The 11,650-nt window shown below is 36.8% G+C and overlaps 1 protein-coding gene across 3 annotated transcripts; it reads left to right on the top strand.

Annotated features, from left to right (window-relative positions):
• Window positions 1–113: 113 nt before the first annotated feature.
• Window positions 114–11,650, top strand: LOC125671494 (integrin beta-1-binding protein 1-like). 3 transcript variants are annotated; one of them, XM_048907253.2, is made up of 5 exons: window positions 114–240; window positions 4,630–4,797; window positions 5,094–5,189; window positions 10,463–10,612; window positions 11,138–11,650. In XM_048907253.2, exons 1-5 carry the CDS (start codon window positions 211–213, stop codon window positions 11,201–11,203), a joined length of 510 nt encoding a protein of 169 aa, XP_048763210.1. In that variant the 5' UTR covers window positions 114–210; the 3' UTR covers window positions 11,204–11,650. The 3 variants fall into 3 exon arrangements, with proteins under 3 accessions (XP_048763210.1, XP_048763212.2, XP_048763211.1); XM_048907255.2 differs by having other exon boundaries at window positions 232–306; XM_048907254.2 differs by lacking the exon at window positions 114–240 and adding an exon at window positions 957–1,071.

An 11,650-nucleotide genomic window follows, 5' to 3' on the forward strand; every position in this document is an offset into this window, starting at 1 on the left:
TTTCAGTTTCATTCTTCTGTAGATATTTATGAATGATTTGTATTGCTTTTAGGAGTTATGAGATCAAACAATGTTCATTATTTTCACCATTTTATGTTTATATATTAGGTTTGACATAAGACTGAAGCTATAAAATCAATCCGGAATTCTAATGTTTAACCGTGATCGAATTTACTAACATGATAAAGAGAAAGTAGAGCTGATTTTGATATGTTTCCAAGAAAGAATTTAAAATTAAGCGTAAGTATGTATTATAAGAATGAAGTTCTGTCTTTTAAGACTTTTTATGATACCAAAAGTCTCAAGGTTTGTGTAGTGATCGAGTTCTATGAAGAAAACCACGATGTTTTATCAAGGGCGCTTGTTTGAACACTGTTGTATTTATCAGGTTGCGCAATTGGGACCGCTTCCTCTATAGCGATATATTCTCGCTAAAACGCTATTATCCCTCTTAAGCGAAAAACTAAACATTACTATAAACAGATGTTTTGGCGTCTTTATTGAAAATAGTGGCGAATCCCGTGCAATGCTGAATAAGTGCGACGCACACTCAACTTGATGCAAATTGTTTTATGAAATTGACAACACAGTTAAGAAATTGCATATCAAAGTTGCTGCGTAAGAGGGATGCAGTCTTAAATTCAATGCACATCGTGAGTGTTTTTGTTTTGATTAATATATTTACAGAAGTATCAGACATTTTAGCGCTTTTTCTTCTTTTCACTTGAACATATAAGAGATATGCTCCACGGGTGTTTTTCTCGGTTGTACGGGATATATTTATTCTTACTAGAGAGGGATAATCGCATTTTCCCAAGAATATCTCGCTGCAGGGGAAGTGTTCTCAACCTGTTTAACTAAGGCTTCGTAAGATATGATATTTAGCATTCTATTAAAGCTTATGAAGTCGAAACAAGTGCCTTCGTATTTCATATAGGAAAAAGAGTACCAATTCATTGCCCATAAACCTCAATGCTAATCTTTGATCCTCTTACTAATTAGCTATATTTATTTTAGACAAATGCCATGGTCGCCAACATTTGAAAGTTCATTCCAAGAGCTAATAGAAAAGTAATTTCCTCAGTCATTTCTCGATTTTGTGTGATAATTTCTCATTCTGACAATTAATTTAAATTTCTATAATATTTCTTTCAATTACAAACAATTTCCCTCTTGATTTTAGCTTTAAAATGCTGTTATATGTAGATACAAACAAATTTCATCTTGAATACATCAAACCCTAATCTGGGAATGTTTGGTCATATAGAGATTGTGAAACCGAATCCAGATTTTAGAACCTATGAATCTACCTCCAGAGGTGTTTTTACTTGGATCTGTAACAAGAAGACAGAAAATACAGTGGACCAGACTAGGATACAAACACAGACCCCCCTGAATCTTTAGCTAGGTGCTCTACCAACTGAGCCAACCAGCCACCGGCAATTGATCCCATCTGACGACCACATTCCTTCCTCCTTAAATATTAAATTTCTTCATACCCTTGAAGACATGAACCAAGGATCTTTATCCCTTTCTAGCTCAGGGAACCGACTGCCCAAAATCTGTGTCAATGTTCTCTACTTCTATCGCACATAGAACTATCATTTTAGTATAGATTTGTTCCCTTGCCATTTTTCTGGGTAATAGATTATGCCGAAGTCGCATGATTTGCCACCATGAATATGAAGGCAACTTTTTCTCTGTCCCCCACCCCCCACCCCCTCCAAAAATGATGCTAAGTGCTAAGTGACTAAACTCACAAAATATCTGTATGTATTTACATATACTACTGAAAAGTTGCCCAAGATAACGCAGAAATCTAGATTTTGTTGGACATACATGTACTAAACATTAAAACCACGAAGGAATTGGAGACAAAATAATAGTTCCAATATTCCATATTGATTCGATGCGCACATTGATTCAATTGATGAGAGCAACAATTGATTTGATGTGCGCATCAACTCATTTATTGCTCTCATTAATTCTGTTGATTGTGCGCATCACTGTGGTGGAATTATTGCTTGCAAAATTTAATTTGGAGTTTGGTAAAAATTATTTGATGATCTCTTGAATTCAGTTGAAGATAATTTTATTTTTATTTACAACACTTCTGTATGAGGAATTAATAATAGCATCAATTCTTTTAAAAAAGCAGCAATTCAATTAGAGACATTGTGAATTCATTTGTGGATATGTTGAATTGAAGATATCTCTAATTATATAGTTGCTCTCTTTAAAAGAATTATTGTTGCATCAATTGAACGAATGATATCATTACTTTAGCGGAATAGATTTGACTTATTCCTGTTCAGTCCGTGGAGAGCATAGGGCCGCAACCACACCTCTCCAACGTACTGTTTTGGGCTGCATTTTTCAGCTGAGCCCAAGTAAAGCCTGCCTCTCTGGCCTCTTATTCTATGGTTGAATAGAGGAATGATTCAATTATTGCATGCATTAATTGAATTGATGTAGGCATTAATTGAATTAGTGCCTCTTCAATTGAATATTGTAGTGCGCATCAATTCAATTGTTGATATCATCAATTCATTTGATTGATTGTTTTTTACGTCCTGTTGAGAATTTTTCACTCATATTGAGACGTCACCACCTGTAGGTGAAGTACCACAAATTTAGACCTATGCTTAGTGCTCATGGCCATAGCAGTGAGGGTTCTTTATCATGCCAACACCTGCCACGGTAAGGGACCTCCATTTTTAAAGTCATATCCGAATGACCCCTGATTCTCACTTTTAAATGTCGAGCGTTTAGGGAAGGAGCAATCGCTACCGATGCGGCAATGGCATGAGCGAGGCTCGAACTCATGACCTCCTGGTTATTAAGCAAATGCTCTACCACTGAGCTCACCGACTGATCAATTCATTTGACGTGAGCAACAATTCAATTATAACAGTCGTCAATTCAGCAGAATAATTAATGCTATCAACAATTAAGTTATTCAGAATGGAAGATATCATTAATTATTTTAATAGATCTTTAATTGAATTGTTTTACGCATCAAATGAATTGACAATATCTTCAAATAATTAAAGATATCTTCAATATTATTTGAGTTCATGTTGATTTGACATTCCATAGATCACACCTTGTTAATGTTACCATATTTCCTGTAAATGTTAGCATTCACATGTTAGTACTTCTGCCATTCAGTACTCTGCTGTACATCGGGATTTGGACCTGTTTCAGTACTCTGTTTTACATCGGGATTGGGACCTGTTTCAGTACTCTGCTGTACATCGGGATTGGGACCCGTTTCAGTACTTTGTTTTACATCGGGATTGGGACCTGTATCAGTACTTTGTTTTACATCGGGATTGGGACCTGTTTCAGTACTCTGCTGTACATCGGGATTGGGACCTGTTTCAGTACTCTGTTTTACATCGGGATTGGGACCTGTTTCAGTACTCTGTTTTACATCGGGATTGGGACCTGTTTCAGTACTCTGCTGTACATCGGGATTGGGACCTGTATCAGTACTCTGTTTTACATCGGGATTGGGACCTGTTTCAGTACTCTGTTTTACATCGGGATTGGGACCTGTTTCAGTACTCTGCTGTACATCGGGATTGGGACCTGTTTCAGTACTCTGTTTTACATCGGGATTGGGACCTGTTTCAGTACTCTGTTTTACATCGGGATTGGGACCTGTTTCAGTACTCTGCTGTACATCGGGATTGGGACCTGTTTCAGTACTCTGTTTTACATCAAGATTGGGACCTGTTTCAGTACTCTGTTTTACATCGGGATTGGGACCTGTTTCAGTACTCTGTTTTACATCGGGATTGGGACTTGTTTCAGTACTCTGTTTTACATCGGGATTGGGACCTGTTTCAGTACTCTGCTGTACATCGGGATTGGGACCTGTTTCAGTACTCTGTTTTACATCGGGATTGGGACCTGTTTCAGTACTCTGTTTTACATCGGGATTGGGACCTGTTTCAGTACTCTGCTGTACATCGGGATTGGGACCTGTTTCAGTACTCTGTTTTACATCGGGATTGGGACCTGTTTCAGTACTCTGCTGTACATCGGGATTGGGACCTGTTTCAGTACTCTGTTTTACATCGGGATTGGGACCTGTTTCAGTACTCTGTTTTACATCGGGATTGGGACCTGTTTCAGTACTCTGCTGTACATCGGGATTGGGACCTGTTTCAGTACTCTGTTTTACATCAAGATTGGGACCTGTTTCAGTACTCTGTTTTACATCGGGATTGGGACCTGTTTCAGTACTCTGTTTTACATCGGGATTGGGACTTGTTTCAGTACTCTGTTTTACATCGGGATTGGGACCTGTTTCAGTACTCTGCTGTACATCGGGATTGGGACCTGTTTCAGTACTCTGTTTTACATCGGGATTGGGACCTGTTTCAGTACTCTGTTTTACATCGGGATTGGGACCTGTTTCAGTACTCTGTTTTACATTGGGATTGGGACCTGTTTCAGTACTCTGTTTTACATTGAGATTGGGACCTGTTTCAGCCTTTAAAAATTTGAGAGTCCTTTCAGTCAAATCTAAACTCTTATCTTTACATGATCAGTATTCTTTTGAACATTCCCTAAATAAACAAAATTTGCCATTAATCCTCTTTTGTCTTTTGTTTTTAGACAGGGATAAATGAGAATACCATGAAACTTAAAGAAAAGGAAAATGTTTTGATGCAAAAGAAGACATTTGATGTTTTCTATCTAGGAAATATAGAAAAAATAGCAATAGGAAACTCGCATAAAAGGGACACAGAGGCTCAGCTCATAGACAGGCTGGAAGAGGCACAGGTAAAAAGCCTACATTAACATGTACAATATTACATATTACACATCTTTTTTGCACCTGAAACATTTGAAGAGATATGTGTTTTGCAATCACATCTTGTTTAGATAGCTGATTTGATTACAATAAAAATTGGCATGTAATGTTACAGCGTACAAATTAACTATAGACCTGGAAAAAAATTGTTCTTTGATCAACATGTACAAAAGATTTGTTGTTTTTTAAACAAAATAAACAATGCAAAATCTACAAATATACATGGTAAATATATGTATCTATGATGGCTTGTCTTTTTCTACAGATAGCAGGTGATATTCCCATATCAGTAGGAGAGAAAGACCAAGTTTTCCTCACTGTCTCCCGTCATGGAATTCAAGTCCAAAATAAAAGAACCAAGGTAACTACATCGTACATCGTCTTAAACCACGGTCCCAATTCCTACCCGAATCCATTCTCCTCCCACCTACCCGAGTCCATTCCCCTCCCAACCACTGGTGTCCATTCCCCTCCCACCTACCTGAGTCCATTCCCCTCCCACCTACCCAAATCCATTCCCCTCCCACCTACCCGTGTCCTTTCCCCTCCCACATACTCAAGTCCATTCCCCTCCCACATACTCGAGTCCATTCCCCTCCCACATACTCGAGTCCATTCCCCTCCCACCTACCCGAGTCCATTCCCCTCCCACCTACCCGAGTCCATTCCCCTCCCACCTACCCATGGCTGTTTGATCACAGAAAGTCTTGTAAAGAACTATGCATGCTAACTCTGGATTCCCACCTACATTTTCAACTCATATATTTGAAAAAGCGTTGCAATTTTCCTTATGATATTTTTTTGAAAGCAAAGTAGAATCCATTAGTAATTAATCATTAACTTTAATACCAAACTGAATGTTAATTAATTAATTGCTCTTAATTTCAACTCCTTTCGAGTAGGGGTTAGAGAAATATGTTCCATGAAGCAGGGCTTTATTTGTGTCACTTCTAATAGATTTCAGATCCTGATCTGCCTTATTTTTAACTTCTTCAAACAGTTCGCTCATACACTGGGCACTAGTTTCCACAGACGACACGGTCCGTTTAACTTCACATACTTCACTCTCAAAAGTCCTGATCTTTTCACCCAATGAAGATACAGTGGTCGTAACGGTCTGAAAAACGTTATATATTTTTAAAAAATTATTAATAGCAATGAATAACCATTTATTTTGTCAAACTACTCCAAATTAATTTGTTATGTGTATGTGGTTTTTACATTGAACATTTTGTTACATCAAGAGGACACATTAAACCAAATCAAACGTCATCTATTCCTGTTCAATTATTGATAAGATCTTTAGGTTCAGTTCAGTTTATTTCACTCAAATCATGGAATGGTACATGAGTTACATGAAATGTATTTACATATATATAATAACATGGGTCAAACAGAGAGAAAATCAGGAGAACAGATCATGTATTACTGTATGTTGCTGAATACAATATGCACTTTTTTTTCAAGAACTTTTTGGTGTGAGAAAGGGGTGTATATTATATATCACAATAGATTTTTTCATATGCCCGTCATTAGACGGGACATATTATGTTATGGCGCTGTCCGTGCCTGTCTGGCTGTCCGTCCGATATTATGTTTTCCAGACTTTTTTCTGTAACAGATGCATGTACAACTTTGAAATTTGGTCACAATGTCTCCCTCAAGAAGTGTAAGAGTGAGTTTGCATTTCAGATGGATTGGTCCGTTCTTGACCTACTTTAGGGCTATAAGTAGGTCAAACAGTTTTCCAGACTTTTTTTTGTTACAGATACAGATATTGCCCTGAAATTTACACATAAGCTTCCTCTCATAGGAATATAAGTGTAGTTTGCATTTCAGCTAGATTGGCCCATCCGTCCATGACCTACGTAAGGATTAAAGTAGGTCAAACAGTTTTCCGGGATTTTTTTCATTATGGATACAGATATTGCCTTGAAATCTAGTCACAGGCCTCTTGGAGGAATAAAAGTTCAGTTTGCATTTCAGCTGGATTGGTCCATCCTTGACCTACTTTTGGGTTAAAATTAGGTCAAGCAGTTGTCTGCGTTTTTTTTCCATTACAGATACAGATATTGCCCTGATATTTAGTCAAAGGCTTCCTTTTAAAGAAATACAAGTTCAGTTTGCATTTCAGCTAGATTTGTTCATCCTTGACCTACTTTTGGGCTAAGAATAGGTCAAACAGTTTTCCAGGCTTCTTTTTTTCATTTCAAATACAGATATTGCCCTGATATTTAGTCAAAGACTTCCTCTCAGAGGAATACAAGTGCAATTAGCATTTCAGCTGGATTGGTGTACTATGACCTATTTTAGGGGTAGAATTACATCAAACAGTTTTCCAGGGGTTTTTTTTGGTATGGTCACAGGTATTGCTTTGAAATTTTGTCACAAATTCCCTCTCAAAGAAATACATAAGCAGTTCACAGTTCAAACATTTCAACTTAATTGGTGCACTGTGACCTACTTTAGGGACTATTAAATCATCATGAATAGATATTGCAACAACATTTTGTTACAACCTCCCTCTCAGAGAAATACATAATCAGTTCACATGTCAGATGGATTGGTGCACCATGACCCACTTTAAGGCTTTTCTATTCAGAATGTGTGTTGTATCAATTCAGAGTGTATAGTATGCTTCCAGGTTGAATTTCACTGTCCGACGGGCGTATATTGTACTGTTTGCGGTACTCTTATTTTCAGGTGAAACTCGGTGGTTAAGTAATGTATTTTATTCATAGACATAGCCTTCATAGATACTGAACGCTTTTTTACGTTTAAAAACGAAAAATCAATGGAAAGAAATGAAGAGAATCTACATTAGATTATAGAAAATGTGACACTTACAATGTGTAAACAATTTTAAAAAAATTTGAAACAGCCAAAGTAAAATTCGTTGGATCTGAATGTTATTCAACTCGATGTGAGAGGGATATAGTAACTGGGCCGTTCATGTGTGTTTGAGTGTGTGTGTGTGTGTGGAATGCTGAGTTTGTAGACACTCTACAGGCTGCATTATTCATGTGTCAGTGTGTGTGTGTGTAATGCTGAGTTTGTAGACACTCAACAGGCTGCATAATTCATGTGTCAGTGTGTGTGTGTGTAATGCTGAGTTTGTAGACACTCAACAGGCTGCATTATTCATGTGTGTGTGTGAGTGTGTGTGTGTGTGTGTGTAATGCTGAGTTTGTAGACACTCAACAGGCTGCATTATTCATGTGTGTGTGTGTGTAATGCTGAGTTTGTAGACACTCAACAGGCTGCATTATTCATGTGTGTGTGAGTGTGTGTGTGTTTGTGTGTGTAATGCTGAGTTTGTAGACACTCTACAGGCTGCATTATTCATGTGTGTGTGAGTGTGTGTGTGTGTGTGTGTGTGTAATGCTGAGTTTGTAGACACTCTACAGGCTGCATAATTCATGTGTCAGTGAGTGTGTGTGTAATGCAGAGTTTGTAGACACTCTACAGGCTGCATAATTCATGTGTCAGTGAGTGTGTGTGTAATGCAGAGTTTGTAGACACTCTACAGGCTGCATAATTCATGTGTCAGTGAGTGTGTGTGTAATGCAGAGTTTGTAGACACTCTACAGGCTGCATAATTCATGTGTCAGTGAGTGTGTGTGTAATGCAGAGTTTGTAGACACTCTACAGGCTGCATTATTTTGAGGAGCTCTTGTTAGCTCACCTGAGCTGAAATTGAACAACCCTGATCACATTTTGTCTGTCGTCTGTCCAACTGTCCATAAACTTTTCACCTTTTCATCTTCTTCTCTAGAACTACTTGGCCAATTTCAATCAAACTTCCTGATATAAAGTAGATTCAACTTTGTTAAGATCATGGCCCCCAGGGGTAGGGTGGGGCCAAAGTAGGGGATCAGAGTTTAATATGCTGATATAGGAAAATCTCATCTTCAGAGCCACAAGGCCAATTTCAACTAAACCTTGGTACACAACACCCATGGGTGAAGGGGATTCAAGTTTATTTAAATTAAGGGTCATTCCCTCTTCAAAGGGGAGATAATCACAAAAAAGGCAAAAATAGGAAGTGGTCATTTAAAATTTTTCTCAAGAACCACTGGGCCAGAAAGGTTTAAATTTACTTGAAAGCATCCTAACATAGAGAGGATTCAAATTTGCTAAAATCATGGCCCCTGGGGATAGGGTGGGGCCACAATAGGGAATCAAAGTTTTGCATGCAAATATATAGGGAAATCAGAAAAGAGGAGATTTACATGAAAACTTCCTGACATAAGAGTATATATTCAAGTTGGTTCAGATCACGGTCACAGTGGGTAGGATGGGACCACAATAGGGGACCCAAGTTTTACATTTACTGATATTTAGGAATTTAGAGAAAAAAAATATCTTTTTGAACTGTATAAACTAGGCTTTCATATTTTTTATATACACTCTTTACAGCAAGACCTTTCATGTGATGCAATAGTGTGTGATCTTGTGACCAAAATTTAATGAAAATTTGACCTATTTAATATTTCCTGAACATTTAAGGTAGGTCTTTCATATTTAGTATAGATACTTCATATAACTAGACCTTTCATTTCATATAATGTTTTTTTTTTTACTTTGTGACCTTGAACTCAAAAGTTTGACCTACATTTGTACTTTTTAAGAAAAGGTAATCTATTTAATATATCTGGAGCTATTTTAGGTAGGGCTTTCATATTTTGTATATATATTCTCTATGGCAAGACCTTGTGACACAATGTGTTTGATCTTTTGACCTGGGAGTTTGACCTACCTTTAAAAAACCCTGACCTATTCACTATCTCCTGAACTATTCGAGGTAGGACTTTCCTATTTTGTATATAGATTCTCTGTGGCAAGACCTTGCTATTCCATGAAGTTTGAACTTGTGACCTTGATCTTGGAGTTATTTTTCCATAATCTGACCTTTTAATAACTCCTGAACTATTTAAGATAGATCTTTCATATTTTGTATATAGATTTCTTATGGCAAGATCTTTCATTTCACACCATGACCTTTTACCTTGTGACCTTATAGTTAAACCTACTTGTAAGAGAATGTAACCTGTAAATTATCTTCGGAACTATTCAAGGTAGGGCTTTCATATTTTGTATAGAGATTGTATAAGACAAAACCTTGTGATACAATTGTTTTTAACTCTGTGACCTTGACCTACTTTTTAAAAAGCTGACCTAATCAATATATCCTGAACTATTTAAGATTGATCTTTCATCTTTTGTATATAAATTTTAAGGCAAGATCTTTCATTTCATACCATGATGTATGACCTTGTGACCTTTGTTTTAACAAGAACAGCAAGGTCATGTTAGTCATATTGGTGTTGACGCATATCTGTGTTGTGTGAATTCATTTTCAGTTATGACATAATCATTTGGGGCTAGGTTGGGGTCACAATATGGGGTCAACAATTTTTATGGGAATATAGATTGCTAAAAATTCTTTTTAAAATCACAGCAGCTGAACAATGGCTGGGCCAAAGTGATTTAGGTGAGCAATGTGGTTGTTTAATGTTATAGTGTTCATTTTGCGTGTACATTTTCAAATTTTCATGTTGGAATGTAAGTATAAGGCAGTATTTCTGGATGTCTGCTGACGATATTGAGTTTTTGGTGTATTTTGTTGTTTAGGAGGTTCTACAGAGACATCCTCTGCACACTATAGCGGAGGTGGTACAGTATGAGGACGGGTTTGGCCGGCCTAACATTGCTGTCAAGATCGGACAGCTACAGGTCAACAGAGAAGTGTTTCAGTGTTTCGTCTTTCAGTGCCATAGTGAGGTATGTGAAACTTTTCTTTGACAATTCCAGAATTTGTGAGTGTTCAATGGTCACAAATCACCAATACTTAAGTAAATTCATTCCATCCCTTAAGTTCTTAAATAAATCTCGCAAAATTAAATTGCTTGTTGGCAGTTCTCAGACCAAAAAATCAAATTAGCAGTCTTACCTTTAGCAAATTTCGTATTTTATTACTTTGGGAGAGGGCTAAAATAGGCTGCCACTTTTTGTAAATAAAATAATTATAAATTAAATTTCGTTTCTCACAACATCATCTTAATACTTTTAATGTAATTCTGCAAAAAAAAAATGAACAAAAACCACTACTTCCATGACTGATATTCCTCAATACATTCAGAATAAGCCCTCACCGTCAAACTTTTCTGTTGTCTCTACTCCCTGAGTCAAGTACATGTATATACATGTAGTATCAGAGATTTTTTTTTTTTAAATATCTTATTGAGCTTGAAATACATGTATATCCTATGCATGTCAGAGATGAAGATGAGTATTTCTTTCTTAAAGGAACTAGCAAATGATGTTTGCCAATTGGTTAGAAGATTATTTGATGCCATCACAGACAAATCTTGAATCCTGAGTAAAACTGGATGAGAAGTTGGTTATAATGCGCTATACCTGTGGACTTCCTTTCTCCATCCCAGGAGTATGGTGTCCATTAATGATTGTAGAAAATCAGCAGCAGTCCAAGGGTGTTGATGAGGACACTTTGATAAGTGATTGCAGATCTACATTACATATGCCATGTACAGTGATTTTTAAAGATCCATTTTAGGTCCAAATATCGGACATTTCCCCACCCAAAAATTACTAATTTTTCCCCCAATTTAACTTGCACTTTTCTCAATAATAAAAACTGCCGAAAAACGTATTTGTCAAAAAATAAGTTCAATGTGAATAGTTTATGTACAACATGACAAAGACGCATCAATTCTAGATGATTAGAAAGAATAGTGGAAAATTTTAAGAGATTAAAGAAAAGAAAATTAAATATGTAAAATAAAAGAAGAATGACATCAA

Source organism: Ostrea edulis, chromosome 4 (genome assembly GCF_947568905.1).
Source record: "Ostrea edulis chromosome 4, xbOstEdul1.1, whole genome shotgun sequence".
NCBI classification, from domain to species: domain Eukaryota; kingdom Metazoa; phylum Mollusca; class Bivalvia; order Ostreida; family Ostreidae; genus Ostrea; species Ostrea edulis.

Bases quoted from the DNA above. Each gene is read 5' to 3' on its own strand.
- LOC125671494 (XM_048907255.2), top strand. From the start codon at position 247: ATGTATTATAAGAATGAAGTTCTGTCTTTTAAGACTTTTTATGATACC. The intron at 4,798-5,093 runs GTAAAAAGCCTA...CTTTTTCTACAG, and splicing joins ACAGGCTGGAAGAGGCACAG to ATAGCAGGTGATATTCCCAT. The intron at 5,190-10,462 runs GTAACTACATCG...TTTGTTGTTTAG, and splicing joins TCCAAAATAAAAGAACCAAG to GAGGTTCTACAGAGACATCC.